Raw genomic sequence first — 18,534 nt, forward strand, 5'->3', positions numbered from 1 at the left:
CGCCTTTGGATGGACGCTAAACGACGGCGTGGCTCTTTCTGACTATGGATGATTACAGAGACAGTGGACTGTACTGAGGTGCTCATGCTATATTACAAGGAGATGTGAAGAAACTGGTATTTACGGTACATGTAACACAAAAATAACCACTGCTGTAGCTTTTCTTGTTGTCCCAGTTTCCGTATCACTGCTTCCTCTTAAACATCCTCATATTTTACACAAGGACACCTCTCAAGAAAATAGTGTTAAAAACCGTCTTTTCTTACACGCTGAAATATTTATTCGATATATATACGGACCACTCTAAATGGCAATAGAAAATTCAACATTGCTGATAGTTTGAGACATGAAACAACTTGATACATACAGTATAATATTACAATTCCTCAGTAGCGACCCAATCTTTAATATTATAAATGCAATTACAATTGAACACTCATTACTAACTTACGTATTGATGGAGGATTGGGTCTGTTCTAGAAGGCAGAGATCCTGGCAGTGCTTCGTCAGAACATAAGAAGAGACCCTGCTCTTGTTGCACCAACATTATCTTGGCATTATTGCATTTTTAAATTTTATTAATAATGAATGTTTCAATATGCTGTACCATATACAAACATGTACAAATTTTATAATAAAAATGACAAACATAAGAGCTCTTGATTGACTTGAAACACCTTGACGTGCCTTCCTAAAAAAAAGCCACATTTACAAAAAACTCTGCCTACAAAACATCTATTTCAACAAAATCTTACAGTTAAGGCAACTTCATTTTAATTTGGCAAAAGACAATTAAACATATAGTTAATTTGTCAAGAAGTTACATTTGCAATACAAATATAGACACCAGAAAACAATCCAGAGAGAACCACAGGTAATAAAAAGACAATCAGCTGTGGAATCTGGACACTTCCACTCTCGACTATAAATCTTTTCTGGGGGCCTGATTTGTTTCCATGTTACATTTCATACAACAAAAATCTCTTCAGCCATAAATTTATAAACTCAAATAGTTGTATAATTAAACATGGTCTGCCCAGAGCAGGATAAAACAATGATCAATTTGTATTCAGACTGTACAGAAACGTAGTTGTAAAAATGGTTAAAAACAAATCTCTTGCTGGCATGTTTCAAAGTTATATTCAGCATTTAATTTTAAAAAATAGCTGCCATTATAAATAACTTACAACTATGCTGCAACACCACTTCTTTACCAAACTGCTCCCTTAGAACCAGACAGCGTTACAGAAATATGATGAGGGAGGGAGGTTGTGCAGATTTGTGATGCTCGTTGAGAAGTCTGAGAAAGAAAAGTGCTCTCATCGAGAATATCGCGGAGGTAAAGTGGCCGACCGAGAAAATGGACGGCTATAATAATGATGAAGCGATTTATTGTGTAATACGTTTAACCGGTATGTTGATAACTTTGGGGATGAAATACATTTATGGTGCTATGACGGATTGTTCTTCAAATAGCAGACTACATCCTAAAGAATGAAAAATGCCATTCTTCAGTAGAAACATGTAACCACAACATTTAACACTGATTGTGCTGAAAGACTCGCATGTGAATCTCCATGTTGAAAATGCATTACAAAAAGTCTTATTAACAGCACAGCTTTGACTTTTTAAAAGATGTATCGCCATTTAAAAAAGGTATTCAGTCAGCTGTCGCTCTCTCATCATCATCATGTATCAACCACAAATTCAGCTGATCCAGCTTGGCACAGAGTAGTGAGTCCACGTCCTGCACACTGAGGGAGGGTTCGTCTTTTGTGAAGGCCCCTCGCCTCGTCCTGGAAGATGAACTCGGGGCCTTTCCGACACCAACTAGCGGCCTCTTTGGTTTTCTGGCTTCGCCGACCTCCAGGAACTCTAAAAAGCGTTTGAAACGTCTCTGGCCAAACCAGGACTCGGAGCCGTTCCGGCGATTGAGAGGTACCTCGAATATGGTCTCCAACCGGCTGAAAGACGTGGGACATATTCCAGTCAGTGAGTCAGTCCAGCGGGTTAAGGGACACAAATGACTAATAATGATGAATGAATGACATTTAGTCAGTCTGGGGACAGTGAAACTGTAGCTGTGTCCCTAATAATACTGCAGAGATTTCTTAATTCCTGTTAGGGTTAGGGTTATCACCAAGAGGTATGTTGCTTTCTTACATACCTTTGATGCAACAACTGTGTACCTGTATAAAGATTAGAATCAACAAATTTAAACACGAGGGGTGCAGGGTTGGTACAATCACTGAGGTGCTGTTGTTTAGCAAAACTGCTGAGCAGGTCAGACTGGTTGTACACATAATGTCCCCCAGCTGTGAATGTGCGTAACTGCACAGACTTGCATTCTTCCCAGAATATATCAATTTGAAATATATATGTATAATTAGACCATTTGTCTTTAATTCATCCATATGTTTTACTTTGGGGCTACTAGTATGGATAAAGATATTTTATTGTTCTTTGAAACTTGTAGACAGTAATGCTGCACCCAGACCCTTTGCTTACAATGTCATACATATGCATTTTGTTTAATTAAGTTTTAATTCAATTCATTTAAACACACTAAATGTCTGACTCATTATTGTGAACGCAAATAATGGTTGTGTCTTTTTATAATTCAACTTTAGGTGTAGAAAACACAGCATCGATAAAAATGGTGGTGAAGCTGCATTTCAACTGCATATATTTTGATTAAAGACTTGACCTTTAAAAAGCAGTATGTGTCATCTATGTGCATCATTCAACCTGAACTTGTCTAATGCTAAGCTTACCTTTCGGGGGGTTTGCTGAAGTTCTTATTGGTGTAAATTTCTTCCAAGCTGAATTCTTTCTTTTTCAGCCTGTAATAGAATGACAATGGAAATCCATCAGTCTGAGTATTGATCAGAAAGTATTCAATGGAAAACAGACATGTATTGATACTGACATTCGCTTTAAAGGGTAGGTCAGAGAGCGATCCATTAGAGTGTGTCCTACTTTCATGTGTTAATGCCAATATGAAGCAGAGGAGAGACTCCTGTGTGACCATCTCAGGCTAAATTCATACAAATAACAAATGTTATTTGACTGCATCTTTAAAAACCATATTAACCAGTGCAGATTTTGACCTAGTGTTTATAAGTAAAGCAAGCTGGGTTAACATTGCCTAAGATTTCCTGTGATGTTTATAACATGCGAGTTCTGATAGTTGATCTTGCCTCTCCAGAATTTGTTATGTTAGCTTGTTTACAGATTTATCTGTTTCTGAACTCGCTCCTTGAACTTATGGGGCAGGGAGGTGTTGAACAGAAACCTTATTTTTTGACTTGACAATGAGCATGTCGACCCTTTTGTAAGCAGAGGCGGATCAATAAAGGAAACACAAACAGATTTAGAGCAACTGAAATTAGTATTAGCAGAGAGATCTTTACTGGAACAAAGGAAAATATAAAATATGGGAATACACAGATTTTAAAAATGATTTAGCATGATGATGATGATGACTTACCGATGTTTCACGCAGAAAAAGTTTCTGAGTGGAACTTGTAATTTTGTTAGAACTTTGTTATACATTGTCCTAAAGTTAAAGATTGGAGTACATACCTGATTGGTTTGGGTAGGCCCATGGGTGTCAGGTTGTTCTGAGGTTTGGGTAACGTTTTCCGAATTCTGATGGATGAAACCTTCCCTCGTTCCTCTCGCTTTTGAACCACCTGTGATATACGATAAATGAAAAGAGTTAAGAAGGAAAGAACAAAATAAAAAATATCCTTGTTTTCAAATTTACTGTGAAATAACTTTGACATCTACAGTTAGACAGTAACTTAGCCTCTTAGTTACAAACTGTTGTTCACCAGCAACATAATATGTTTTCTCTTAATGAACAATTGTCGTAAATCTGGATTAATTTATCTTATCTCCAATCAATAACTAATCAAAATTACTGGTTTTTCATCCAACCTCATCTTATATATATATATTTCACAAAATGTTGTTTTGACTTAGTACAATTCAAGTTATACAATTTAGTTCAGGATTTGACATGAATCTGGTTGGTTGATAATAAAAAACAACAAGTGGGAGGAATATTTGTCTCAAACTACCAATTAACAAGTTCTTAAATCTGCAAACAAACGTGCATGTTTACAGACCGATGAATAAAGACATCCACAGGGATTCAACACAAAATAACAGACAGTTGTTAGCAAACCAGTCGTGTGAGAATTCCATTCACTTATATAAATAAGTACCTTGATCTCAGAATCAGAAAAAGCCTTTTCTTCTCTTAACCCAACATCTTCATACTCGTGACTGGATGAACATGTCTCTTCACCATCGTCCTCCTCCTCACTCTGTTGTCTCCTCTCAGTCTCACGCTCCAGAAGATTTCCACTGCAAATAAAACCAGAGACAATTTGAGTGTACCTGAGAATAAATGGCAGGACCATAAAATATCTTGTCTTTTCAAGATTTTAAAAAGTATGTTACCTGATACAAGAATCCAAGTTAGCAAGAGAGGAGTCACTTCTTTGAAGGAATCCTGGAAGGTGCCTTGAGAAGGCGCTCACTGGGGATGTCAGCAAAGAGGAGATGGGAGAGGATATGTGACAGGAAGTGCTGGGGCTGGTAGCAGCACCTCTGCTGCAAACTTTCCTGGAAAGGAAGGCCAGTGGACTTGAGAGGAAACAAGACGCACGAGCAGAGAGGGATGTGCTGGGAGAATGTGTGGCTCTATAAAAGGGGTAGCCGCCGTCACACGGGGCAGACCTTCTGGATGGGTACACTTCCTTTCGAAGACACAAGGGAGCGATCTCCCTCTCCACCTCTATGCTGCTGACTGTGTGTCGGCGGGCTCGTCGAAGGAACTTGTTGGCGTGAATGACGGGAGGGGTATGGGCAGACTGGTGCTGATTGGACGAGTGAGTCTTGCTTTGATGTGGAGAATAAGCAGAAGTCGTCCAGGGCGTGTCAAAGGGGCGGAGGGAGAGGATCTCTGGGCACGAGTAGCTACGCAACAGGCCCCTTGTGATTTCGACTTCTGACGAGCGAGTGCCCCCTGTGACCAGATCTGTATCCTCCATCGTGATCGAGTTAGTCATCTCTTCACCTTTATGTGTCCTACTTCGCAAAACTCTGCACCTTCTCCTCTGTTCATCTGCTCTCGTTGACCGACTGTTAACTCTTCTTGTACTTGACCTTAATCTTGAGACACTGCAGTGATTACTGGCTTCAGTGTCAGAGGGAAAACCATCATCAGCCCCAGGAAAAGTACTCTTTCCACTATTATCTATGAAATGCTTAACTTCATTATTTAATATTACAGAACACTCTGAATGAGACTGAGCTGGGGAAGAATCAGGTTTGTGATTACTTTCAAAAGGTGTCATTTCAAAATACACTGGGTCCATTGTGCTTTTACCTCTGCCGTCTGTAGACTGGCAGTCTCTGGTTATCAAATGAAGGTCATCGATACATTGCTTTGACTCCTGGGTTTCACCCGACCCAGAAGATTTAACAGCACCTCTCAAAGCCTTTTTGGGTCTTTTACTCTGACGGTTCTGTCCTGTTTTCAAGTTCTCCTCCCTCTGAGTCGGCAGAGAGGTTTTAGAATCTGTGGGTGTGAGTTCAAAGGGCAACACTGATTGTATTGACAAGTTAGAGACCAAAGTGCTGTCTGATTCTGTCGTTGAACAAGCCTGGATTGGCGATTTACGTTTTAGTGGTTTCTTGGTTGTGATCCTGCACTTGCCCGTGCTTTGAAGCTGCTTTTTATCAGGATGGATGAAAATGTCGGAAAGCGGCTCCGCCTGCACTTGTCTGGTAGAGGTGATTGCCACCATGGTTTCTAGATCCATACTGTCAGTGTTCACGTCAGGTTTACCCAAACCTGACCTTGTTTTAAGTCGTCTGCATGAACCAGGCTTTGTCTTGCTGCTCCCGCCTTTTTGGTGATTCTCTGACACAGCGCTGCTTTTATCCAGTGAGCAAACCAACATAGCATCAGGGGAATTTTCAGTCTGTGTGTTAGACATGGCTTCATTTATTGCAGGAAGCATTTCTTGTCCAACCTTTCCTTTCCTATTTGCTCTTGTTGATGCAGCCTGTCTTTTCCTAAGAGGCTTCAGTGTTTCTTCCCCGTCTACAGTGGTATTCGTTAACACAACGTCCTTCCTTGGTGGTCTGAGACCTCTTAATATTCCACTCTCTGCAGCCACCTTTAATGGCTCTTGGTTTTTTATATCCTCTGAACATGTATAATCTCTCAGTTTTTTCCTCTTCACCGTTTCTTGAAAAAGTTTCAGTCCCCTCTTTGACCGTCCAACACCTGCGGCTGAATCAGTGTCAGGGTTTATCAGATTTCCTAGCTGCCGAGTTTCTAACGTGGATTTCAGTGTCCTTCCAGCAGCACTGTCATTTAAGCTTTTCAAGAGGCTTTGTCTCTCCGAGCTGCAACTTTCAATGTTCATGATATTATCATCAGGCTGAGGACCGTCCGCATCAAGCTGACGGAAGGAAGATGACAACTGACTAAAGTCGGCTTTGTTTGATTGGACCGAACTCCTTTGAGAAACATGCTCATGACTGACCTGTTCTTTGTTGACTTCCAATATAAAAGGCTTGGAGATGACTTTCTTCGATTCAGATCTAGTTCCTGTGCGTTTTCTGGCCAGTGGTTTTGGACGGACAGCCTGCTTCTCTTGCTCCTCCACTATGCCGGACGTCTTCAAACTGGATTCGTGCGAGGCACTTAAAGTGAGGGAGGCCTGCGACAGCGGTGATGACCCGCCGGCTGGCCCAACAGATTCTGAAACTTGTTTAGAGACGCTGCAGGGTCCGGGAATGTCTTGCAAAGGCACAGAATCCGGCAAGTTTTTTTCTGTAAGAGTTATTGCACATTCATCTGCCTCTTCAGAGAGGTTGATGTCAAACGCTAGCTTTCTTGAATAATTAAGGGCGCTGGTGGTCGCATTTTGTGCACTTTCTTCAGCACTAAGCCTCTGTTGATAAACTTCAGCCTCCTGATTCCCAGTGTCACTTTGTCCTACTGGCTGAAACATGTTGCCCAGCTCATCATCGGATGTTCCTTCTGGTCCGTGGTCCGTGGACAGTGGGGGACTATTAGCTCTGAAGAGTTTAACAGGACTCATGATGATCTGTGTGAAACTGGCCATCGTCGACTTGAGTGACTGAAACAACGGCCTGATGACCCATCTGTTTTGGGCAAAGGCATCTTCAACAGTGTGTTCAACAGCCAAGCCTCGGCATACAGCGATGTCAGATTTAGAGGCATCAAGATTCTGTGTGGTGTTGTGAGCCGCCTGCTCGTCTACGTTTTCTGCTGCAGAGACTTTAGGTTCATTCGAGGAGCTTTCCTGGTCCTTTTGTCTACAATGAAAACAGAGAAGGGGAAGAATATTGTCATTATATCAAATAGAAACAATTACAATTGTCACAGATCTGATACGCATATTTATATATGTGCCGTGACAGATGACTGATAATATACCAGTTTTAATTATTAAAGTGCATCTGACTTTTTGGAAAAGACTAGGAGAAAGCAGGAAATACCTCCTTCCATATTGTTGTAAGATGAGATTTATTTTTTACAGTAACCTATTTGTTCTCCGGTTTATTGAGAGAATGGGTGTAATTAATTTAATCGAAAATGGAGTAGATACAATATATATAACCTGAAATGTACTCTGCTCCTGACATAAGATCCGGAACAATATTATATGGTTCACCTTGCATGTGATATTAAACATGATAAAGACGTTTGTGTTCAGTGTTCGTTGTCCTACTATTAAAGTGGACACTGATGAAGACAAAGTAACACCCTATGTTTTTACTTTACCCACGATCTGAAAGTATTTGAATTCAATAGAATTGAGTTTATAGTTAAGGCTGAGATTAGTGAAAGTTACATATGCTGTGGTGGGTTTGAATTCAATTCAATTAAAATCCCTATATTTATCCGTAAGCAACTTCATTTGTGTTTATGCATCAGTGCATATTATAACACATATATCTCAACAACATACAACACACAGCAAACCACATACAACATGAACAGCAGTGAGTGCCGCTTATAATCATAATATCACAACTGTTAAATAAATAAACAATAAATAGTGATGAAATTAATAGATCAACCATTGTTGAGTCTGATGAATGCTGGCAAAAAACTAGTCTTACACCACGCGGAGTCTTCATCTGACATTAACCTCCAAGTTTGAAGGACGACGTGAGTCAGTAACCGATCAGAACATTGAACATTTTCTTCTGCTCCCTGTGTCGATGTCTCAGATTGGAGTGCTGCTTGTGAACACTTCTTATTAAGAAATCAAACCAACAAATATCTAGACCTTTTAAATAAACATCATAGTAAGCAGTTTCTCCACATAAATAAAAGACACACACTTACGAGTTTTGGTGCTCTGCTGCAAGAGTAGAATCAAATCCATCCTGAAAAATAAACAAAAACATTTCAGTTGTTGTTAAAGAAACTTTAGCTGTGTTTGGTAAAGACATCTATACCATTTGAGCTGCTGATCCAACCTACAAGAAAACACTAAAATGCAGTTGTCTATGAACAAGCATTATAAAATAATTTCCCAAACTTGTTGATAACAATATAAGAAAGCAGCTCACATTCATGATTACTGTTTTTGCCTTCTAGCAAATTTCACTTTTACTCCATCGATTTTTCAATATTTTCCAAGTTTAAGAGAAACCTCCATTTAGATGAGTGGCATTCAGTTTGCTGCTCATTTCAGTCAATTTACTCAATTATCGATTTAGTCATTTGTGTAGGTTCTGGTACATAAAACTATTAAAGCTATTGTTTTGTCTGACAAGGACAGAGGAGACAATGAAGATACTTTCTGTAAGATCTACAGTCTGTGTGTTAGTGGGTCACATTGAAATACTCGATTGCTTGTCTTTGTCAGATGCAGCAGACCATGAAGGAGGATTAAAGTCACTCAATTAACCCTCACACCCTGCTCACTGTACTGGTCTCCAGTGTTGCCATACACAGGCCTATGGTAAAGCTGCTGCACAAACAGATTAGACACTGTCAGCTTTATAACACCAGAAAAAACTCCATCAATTGTATTCTAATAGACAGTAAGCAGGAGATGTACCTAACAGCGATACAGCAAGGGTCGAGTGAGAGCAGGTCATGATTAAACTGACCTTGTTTTTTGTGCTTTCCACTATCAGCTGCGTGGACAAATCAGAGAGATGCACAGGTAAAGCATGAGCAGTGACTCTTCGTTACTCAAGAAAGTTAAAAAAAAATTGATTTGTTATAAGTTAAACCTTTACCATGCTTTCACTCTCGCTTTGTCTCTTGCTGGGGGACGGACTCTGTCTAGATGTTGGCGGAGTCGCTCCACCATCTGTGGTGCTCTGCTTTTTAGGTGTTTCAGCTCTGATCCCTTGAATACGACCACTGGTCCTGTCTCCAGATATCCCATCATTTGTGCAGCTGAAGAGATTTTTGAAAATCATTTAGCCAACATGGAGCATTTCTTGTTTCATATACAGTGAAGAGAAAGAAGGCAGTGCAGTAAGTGTCAGGGATGCACGATGCATCAGTAACAGAAAAACACAATTTCAATATCAAAGCTACAGACAAAATATACTGAGGCAATATATTTATCTGGTGCAATATAATCATCTCACATTCCAAGACCACCATTTTTCTGAAATCGAAATCTGCACCATGCATAGCAGCATACTAGACAGGAAAAAGGCAGACAAAGAACGCTTTTACGATTAAATATATTATATAAAGCTACATCCAGACAACATTTTCGTTTGAAATCACATAATCACTCACATACATTGGCACGCACTTGCCAGTGTACGCAGGAAGACAAGCGCTGGGCATGGGAATTGTTGCAGATAGCTTGAATAATAGCCCGTGTGCTATGCATGTAACTAGTTGTATCATTTTAAAGCGGTTTGCAAAAGACAAATGGGTCAGCAACGGTTTTAATTAATTATGTATGTTGCATTCTATACTGATAGGCGAGGCTAATGCCAGTTTGTTTTCTTCTGGAAGGAGTCATGTGATAGGAGCCTTATGATTCAGTAAAGGCTACATCTTGACCAAAAAGAGCCAATCAGCAAGTGGTTGTGAGTGACTAATTTCCTCCAGACTAAAATGCAGCCCCTGAGTTTTCCGACTAACCTGGGTCCAGCAGTCGCTAAAACAGAGAAGTTTCTGTTTTAGCGACTCTAAAGCTCTGTAGTAGTGTGGACACCAGGCCTATCTGTAGCAAAGATGATGCGCTGTTTAAATGAAAACGTACGAGTGTGCGTGTAGCCAAATATCTGTACTGCAAACGTTCCATTATGTGTCCCACTCACAGGTGTTTTCAAGTCCTACCACATACGTCCATAAATCAATTAAGTGCCAAAAAGCAAGAAGGGGAAAATAAAGACACCGACAGCAAAAGAAAGCAGAAGGTGCCGGGACAACTATACCTGGGAGTGACGGAGGAAAGGGGGAGGAGAGGTGGTGGAGGTTCACTGTGGGGAGGTGCACTACAGAAAGGGTTTGGGGGAATGGCATCTTCATCCATTGGACAAGCTATCTGAGGGAGCAAGTCAGAGGGATAAGTCAACATTCCCGTGCCCTTGCCCTCTCTTTCTCCGGTTTTCCCTGCAAATAACAATGAAAAAAAAAAAGGTGCAGGGTGTCGTATCAATATAAAAACACTTCACAATAGGTCTTAAAAATGAGGCTTCACTTACTTTAGGGCCTTTGGGATGGATGTTTATTCTAAAATGAAGAATAAAACAGGATTTCTTTTTAGTTTCAACATTCACATGAAAAATAACCGCAGGGCTACAACTAATGAATATTTTTCATCGATGTTAAATCTTGATGCAAAATTGAGAGGCTGGAAATAAAAACTAACGCAGACATACAAGGTAATTTAAAGTTATGGGACAAGGTCGAGGAGATATGGCCGAAAAATCAGTCAATATCGAACATTATTACATTCTTTGAAATTTAAAGAGTGATTTTTGCTCCTGAGTGAAGGTCGTGGTGTTAAACTCTTCTTTCTGACAAACACTTGATAACAGCAAAACAAAATACAAATCTGAGGAGGATTAGTTATGAGTTTACATCCTCACTGTGCTACACAATGCATAAGCAACATATCAGTTTATATTGAATCTTTGTTATATTGCTACTGATGAAAATCATATTGTGATAGTTAATAATATCCGTTTCAACCCTACGTGTTACAAAGGCTGGAAAAACAGAGAAGTAAGAATAAAATAAACATTTAGTGGACAACACAACTGTTAAAGGCTATTAATGGGACCATTCTTGGGGAATTTAAATCAAATTGATTTAGACACATGCACATTTAATTTAATGAGGATGAATGAGTTTCACAAAGTTAATAAAATGTTGTTAGATGTTATTATTATTTATCAAACAGTCATTTGCTGAATTGTTGACACTGAAGACACCGATCAAATGACATTTACGCGAACCCGAGATTTTTTTCTAATGACAATCTACGGTGCAGACTGAAATATGCAACTTATAATCAATATCAAAACAATAATGAGCTCAGGAGGCAACAGCATGGGACGCATGTTTTGGATTTAAGCACCGACTCAGTCATTGTCTTCAGCCTCGGTTCACTGGAGAAAAGTTGGCTACATCCATTAGCTTTGCTCGCTAAGCTGATGTGCTGTGTCACAGTAGCCACACACATCTGGTTCAAGCTCATTCCAATCATGTGAGCGAACGTTTTCAAACGATGTGGCGGTTTGACCCATGCGGAGCGGGGTCTACTTGCTGGAACAGACACCGTTTCACATTCAAAGTTTCTAGAAATGAGAGAGCACGTTAGCAATATGAAATGTAACTGTTCGCTGCACAGAGGATTCAATAAAATAAATAGCACGAGTCGTTTATGTGGTTTAGCTAGCAGAGCTTCAGTGTGACGCCCCGTCAACATCGCATGGTTTGGCTAACGTCGATATTCACCCTCCCTGTACGTTCACTCTCAGAGCCAGGTAGTAGCCGTAGCCGGGAGCTGTCACTCCTCCCAGCGTTCACACGCATTGCAGCACAGAGCGAGTCTAGTCTCCGCCCGGGGCCAAATCACACACGTCTTTTAAATGTGACTCGTAGTGAAGCACTCACCGGGGCCGCTGCGCTGGACCGCGGGGTCGATTCTCACCGTAAACAAGACATGTCGGTCGGCGCCCTGCAGCGACTCTGATGAATCCGTTCTGCGAATCCAACGACCACTCACATGCAGCAGCCAATCACAACGCGAAGCCCGCTTTCCGCCGGCGGAAGTGTGACCAATCAGAGAGGACACCGAGGCGTCGTGGGCGGAGACTAGCCAATAGGAGCACGGAGACATAGAGGCTGGTAAGAAACATCGTCTTCTATTATGTCCCCGGCTGACCCATTATTTCAGAAGACCTACATTTGATCAAGTGAGTGAAATGAGAGTCAGACTCCAGGCTGGACTCCCCAGGGACCCCGGACCCCCAGGAGCCCCCAACACCCCAGGCTGATCATCAGGCTCTTCATAATTTGATGAGTTTAACATTCGTACAATAAAATATCAACGATGATCCTCCATCTTGTGCCAAAATCAGTTACTGTTGCATGTTTTTTTAATCAAATTGCATCATTTTTAGCCATCATATATAATCATTATCCATTAGTGAGGGCAACATATGAAAATCTGGGAACTAAATCCTTACCAAGAAATTTGGGAGGTGTGTAATATCATGTCTTCAAATGTTGAAATTCAACTCCCATGGGAAACCTCCAAAAAAATTGCTCAAAGTTGGGGTACCTGTAACCGATTTTTCAAAAATCGGTTACAGGTAACCCAACTTTGGTAAGGATTTAGTTCCCAGATTGGTCAAATATCTGCTAAAATGCCCTTACTATATGTCTGAATATTCTTTTCTCTAGTAAATAATATGTTCAGGCGAAACAATTTCAGACAGGAGTGGGAGAATAATTAAGTGATCAGTTTTGATGTCTGATTATCAGTCAAAATCAAAAATGTTGCGCTTACTGTCACAGAAAGTCCAGAAGCCACTAAATTTTTACATTTAAGATACGTATGCAAGATATTTTCTGGGAGGCATTTCACTTGTGAGAGGCGGTGGACTGTTGGAAAGGCAATCGGAGTAGTGGTGGAAAACTTGGACTATGAGCAGAAAATTGGGAAGACGTCATACTGGAAGGCCTCTGGTTCGACTCCATGGAGTAACAACCAAAAAACAAACCTGGATGGACAACACTTGGATCTGTTCAAAAGTCCAGGAGGACTCTCCCTACCCCACTGTCTAGTGCACGGCACCTTACTCCCCCAACTAGTGCTCCCCGGATGCCGTACACGGCGGCCCACTGCTCTGTGTCCTGCTGTGTTCACGAGATGGGTTAAAAGCAGAGGAAAAATTTCCCTCATTTTGCATGAGTGTGTCTGTGCATGTGTGTGGGATTAATACATGTATCTTCTATCTTGTATCTACTTAAAAATAACATAAGCAAATTACTCATTCAGTGATTTTCTTTAGATCTGGACAGTTGTTTTACTGTGAACTGTAGTCAGTATTCAGTATCTTACTGAAATACTGTTGTATCAGTGTCTACGTGCAAAAAAGTTATAATCGAATAACTAAGTGGTATCTGAAAATGTGAGAATTTAACTCTGCTGAAGACATTCATTCATTATTGAGGTATCACAAATATAAAGTAGCTGAATTGCCAGGTTTATATACACTAGTAGAATATTTTCCTTATACCAGGGTAAGCACCCAATCATACATACAAAATAATTATAACAAAATCTTTCAAATATCACTGAGAATGTGACGTCTTGGTGGAATGGACTTATAAACTCTTAGAATTAAAAGAAAGAAACTGAATGGCAGATAGCAACACCTCATACAGGAATCATTTATTTAAAAATGACATAAAGTGGCTCCAGTTAAAATGACACATCTGACACCACAACCCTGGATGAAAGATCAGCGAAGGAGAATCCGTCAAAACATTCAAAACAAAACAAAGGGCACGGTTGTGCCCATTTAATGGTGAATAGTGAATCATGTATAGAGCTCAAAGTCCAGTCTCTTGGAGTTGTACCACTGAGATCCCTCCTGGTCGATCTTCCTACAGTAAACGCCGCTGCTGAAATAGTCTTCATCCACCCAACCCTACAAAACAGACAATAAGAAGATTAAAACCCTCCTAGTCAGATTGAGGTTAAAGGTAGAGCCAGACTGCAACCCAATAATCCAGTAATCTCACATAATTGGATTCACTCATATGTTTGAAGGTACATTAGTTTGCAGGAGAAAAAAAAAAAAAAAAAAAAAATACCTACGTAAATTGAAATTCAAAAGGTTTATGCTTGTTCTTAAGTATACTTTACCACAGATCTATATCCCTTAATTAAATCAAATATTTAAGCTTTTTAAGATTTCATCTTTTTCCTGTTTTTTGATCTGAACTAAAATAATTACAATCCACTGTTTTCTAACCTCCTTTTTTTCCTTTGTAGTATATGTTTGATTGAGCTAAAAGGCTGAGCCAAGTAGAATACCGCAAACGAATTCCAACAAACTTATTTGTTTGAGGAAACCATATGCTCAAGGTTAACAAGTGCCCCAATCAAGTATATGCAAACAATTTAGGTACACATATTGAATTTGCATCTATTTTAACTGTGCTTTTGTTGAACAATATTGTCCCACGAGCAAACTCTTGCTTTGGTATTCATAACCATCAGGCTAAGATTCGGACCAAGTCAACTGGACAGACACCAATAAATTTGTAATTGATTAGTCCAATACCTTTGGCATCTTATTCCCTGGACTGCTACTAACAGCCTTTTCCCTGACACCGATGGAAATCGCTTTTAAGTTTGCTCCAATAAATTGTACCACTTGCTTAACCAACAATGGTCCAATGTGTTGTCTAAATATATACTAAAAGCATAATAATAAAAAATATATATATTAAAAGTGTTTTTATCCTTATGACTCTTTGGCCCAGAGAGTATCTTTGCTTTTTGATTATGACAGTAAAATAACATAAATCACTTTTTTCAAAAAGGAAAGATACACAAGAGTTTTTTCTTTCTTCATATCCGCTACAAACTCAAGAAAAAAATTGTAGTGTCAGTGTAAGAAAATACCTGCATCTGCTCACTGGTGAAGGGGCCATAGACTTCTGAATCATCCGTATTCTCCCATTTGTACTCCCACATCACTTCACCAGTCACTGAAGGAGGACAAAATGTAATTAAACAAAACAAGCATATTCACAGCAGCGAAGATAATCCTACTAAAGATACATTGTGTTACCTGTTCTGTTTTCTTCCTCCCCTTTGTCCCCTGATTTGCTGTCAAGTGCCTCGTCAAATTTGTCTGCAAACATGTCAAGGTCGTCCTCTTCTTCACCATCGCCGCTGGATTTCTGCCCCACAGCTGGTTTCTTACCAACCATGCTTTTCATCAAATAGGCCAGTTTTTCATATGTTTGCTGATAGATTTCAAACATCCCAGATCCCACCAGTCTGTCGGCTAATGCTGTGAGCCGATCAAGCTTTTCTGCATCCCTTTTAGTGTCCTCTGTGGGTCCGCTCTCTTCTCTCAGCTTTCCCTTCTTCCGTCCTTTAAGGCCTCCTAGCCGACGGAGCGCCGTGGCAACTGTCTCCCCGGGTTTCACCAATTCGAGCACACCTTCTGTGAGCTGCTGCTGAGTGAAGGATGCCAGGGGGTCCTCAGCCTGCTCCATCTCCTCCTCCTCCTCCTCTTCCACATTTTCTTTGTCAGCTTGCTGTTCCTCTCTCTTTTTCTCTTCCTCTGCCTCATCCTCGTCACCAACCCTGCGTTTGCGTTTGGCTGCAAGACCTTTCTTCTTTTGCTTGAAAGGTTGTTCTTTTATTCTCACCTGGAGATGGTAACAGATATTATTGCACATTGTTTGGAAAGTTTTCAAACCTAATGATGTTGTGCGCAAAATGTTCTTACCCAGTCAATGTTGTCAAGCCAGTTGTCTCTAATCTCTTCTTCCTTTTTGACAAAATAGTTTCCCTCTGAGTCAAAGTGTCCTTCCTGCATCTCCTCATCCAGGTTGAAAGGTGTGATAGAAACACCCTCGTCACAGTCAATGGTCGCTCCCTCTTGCCCTGAAAACAAAGATAATTAAGGTAAATGACACAGACTCTCCACATGTCGCTTTATAGTTACAGCCGGAATAATTAACACGACATACCATCCACATCATCGCTGGCCAGAATGTCGTATTTGCTGCTGTTTTTGACTTCGCCTTCATCCTCTTCATCGCTATCAAGGGAATGTTTACCCTTGAATCTGGAGCCTGGTCCAGCGACGACCTCACAGCTCTTTTTCAACAGGAAAAGAAAGAAAACAGATATTACATGTAACAATCTGACGATTTTTTTTATCTGATTGAAGAGATCACGTGGATCAATTCGACAATCACAAACACACAGAATGATAGCCTTCTAGATAGCTGTGCCATTAGGGTGGATTATATCATGCGTCTCTATCACAGGGTCTTTTTAATGCGTGACATATTTGAAAAACACTCGTGGAGCAGATGTGGAGCTGGTATCGAGACAGGGGTGGACTTCACTTGTGAGGCAGTGGTTTGGCTCTGCACTCTCAGACATTTCTCAAAGGAACGTTATCTTTAAACTTAGTTTGGCACCAGTCAGCACTTCTGGAAAGCAATCGAACAGTTATATTGAAACACTAAAGATATTGTGTGATTGATTTAGATTCTTTGGATTCAAAACAGAAAAATTAATATTATAGAAGATTGTGTTTTAAATTAGGGTAAACACATCAATACATTGGCTGGTTTAGTCTGGATACTCTTGACAGACCATTGGTGTGGTAAAATCTTTGTGATTTCTACAAGGCATGCGAGTAGAGCGCATTGTTAACAGTTAGATAATTGATATGCTGTGATGCATTTACCAAATCTTTCTTTAAATCGTGATTTTACATACACTGTTGTGTAATCAATCGTCAGAAGTATATTCTCAGGTTTACAAAGGCAGTTCACTTAGGATTTCTCTTAGGATTAAGGTGCGTTCTGGACTTATAGCTGACACAAGTATTGGGCTATGCAACGTTTCTCGTGTGTGAACCTCCCTACAGCATTTAACAGTCATATTGAATTGTAAGTTAACTAATCAGATAAAAAGATCAAACTCAATATCGTAGCTTAACTTTCCTTTAGACTTACATAATTCGGTGACACAATTTGAAGGATATAAAGATGTTAATAAGCCCAGTTGATTCTGCCTGACATTTAAAACAAATCAACAATGTCCTAGTTGCGTCTCCTCTGTGATCATAACCTGATCGGGAGGCAGTTACCTTTTTGTTAGGGAGATCTTCCTCCAGCTCTATCTCTCCGTCCCCGTCCTCAAACCGAACTTTCCTCTTCGGCATGATGCTACAGGAGACAAGACAACGACTTCGTTACTCTAATAGCGTGCCGTAGCGTGACCTGCAGCGTCAGTGCGTAGATTAATCTGTAAAGTTCCCACACGTTTCTTCTGACGTCGTGAATATGAGCGGTAAACAGTGGCTCTGCTATGTTGCTAAAATATTAGCATACAACAGCGCATGCACAGCGACTGCAGCATTTATCACGGTGTAACACGTTGAAACATTTCGTGTCGAAGTCTTAGACCTAATAAGGGTAAATATAAAACAAACAACGTGAGTGAAATGATATTAAGCAGGAAAATGCGCCAGAACCTGTTCAAAACAATTCAGGCCAGCCCTCGTTTCAGTTTCTTCTTCGCTTGTGTTGTTCTTCTTCTTTGCTTCTGGTAAACGCCAGTGATGTTTGACAAACAGCGGCATGGAGTGCTACTGCCACTATCTGGTGAGGAGTTAAATGGAAGTTCCTACAGGCTTCCACTGAAATGCTAAAACTGAGAATATAAAAAGACTGTAACCGATATTTTTGTCGAATAGGTACAATTCCAAGCATCTATTAACACTGATACTTACGGAAGAGGATTAGGGCCACTGTGGAAAAAATAAGTGAGTTCTGACTTTAAAGTCAGAATTCTGAGAAAAAAGTCAGAATTCTGACTTTAAAGACTTTAAAGTCAGAATTCTGAGAAAAAAGTCAGAATTCTGAGTTTAAACTCAGAACTCACTTATTTTTTCCACAGTGGCCCTAATCCTCTTCCGTACATCTTGTTGTGATGACACTCATCTTAATTTGAAGTTGAGCTGATGAAAGCCCTGGTACAATTACATCCAAGTAAAAATGTGGAATTTGGCCATTTTTGCCATTTTGCGACACCCATTGAAAATTCCTCCAGGATACGTAAATTTTCACCTCTTTCTAACTTTCTGCAAATTTTGGTAAGAATTTGAGCATGTCAAAGCCCTTAAAAAGCCAATTCATTTGCCTGAATAATAATAATCCTTACAATTTCAATAGGGCCTCACGTCTGTCAGTGCCTGTCAATGCTCGGG

At 40.2% G+C, this 18,534-nt stretch overlaps 2 protein-coding genes across 2 annotated transcripts; both read right to left on the reverse strand.

Annotated features, from left to right (window-relative positions):
• Positions 1-376: 376 nt before the first annotated feature.
• On the reverse strand, positions 377-12,222 carry prr14 (proline rich 14). The gene is made up of 11 exons (XM_061090726.1): positions 12,167-12,222; positions 10,750-10,777; positions 10,480-10,589; positions 9,313-9,475; positions 9,181-9,207; positions 8,408-8,448; positions 4,471-7,368; positions 4,233-4,374; positions 3,586-3,695; positions 2,775-2,843; positions 377-1,964 (listed from the first exon to the last, which is right to left on the reverse strand). Exons 3-11 carry the CDS (start codon positions 10,575-10,577, stop codon positions 1,661-1,663), a joined length of 3,852 nt encoding a protein of 1,283 aa, XP_060946709.1. The 5' UTR covers positions 10,578-10,589; positions 10,750-10,777; positions 12,167-12,222; the 3' UTR covers positions 377-1,660.
• A 1,709-nt stretch (positions 12,223-13,931) lies between these two features.
• On the reverse strand, positions 13,932-17,869 carry cd2bp2 (CD2 (cytoplasmic tail) binding protein 2). The gene is made up of 7 exons (XM_061089917.1): positions 17,800-17,869; positions 17,413-17,491; positions 16,277-16,406; positions 16,033-16,190; positions 15,364-15,952; positions 15,195-15,280; positions 13,932-14,211 (listed from the first exon to the last, which is right to left on the reverse strand). The coding sequence occupies exons 2-7, from the start codon at positions 17,485-17,487 to the stop codon at positions 14,101-14,103; spliced, it is 1,149 nt and encodes a 382-aa protein (XP_060945900.1). The 5' UTR covers positions 17,488-17,491; positions 17,800-17,869; the 3' UTR covers positions 13,932-14,100.
• Between the last annotated feature and the right edge of the window lie 665 nt (positions 17,870-18,534).

Source organism: Limanda limanda, chromosome 17 (assembly GCF_963576545.1).
Source record: "Limanda limanda chromosome 17, fLimLim1.1, whole genome shotgun sequence".
NCBI classification, from domain to species: domain Eukaryota; kingdom Metazoa; phylum Chordata; class Actinopteri; order Pleuronectiformes; family Pleuronectidae; genus Limanda; species Limanda limanda.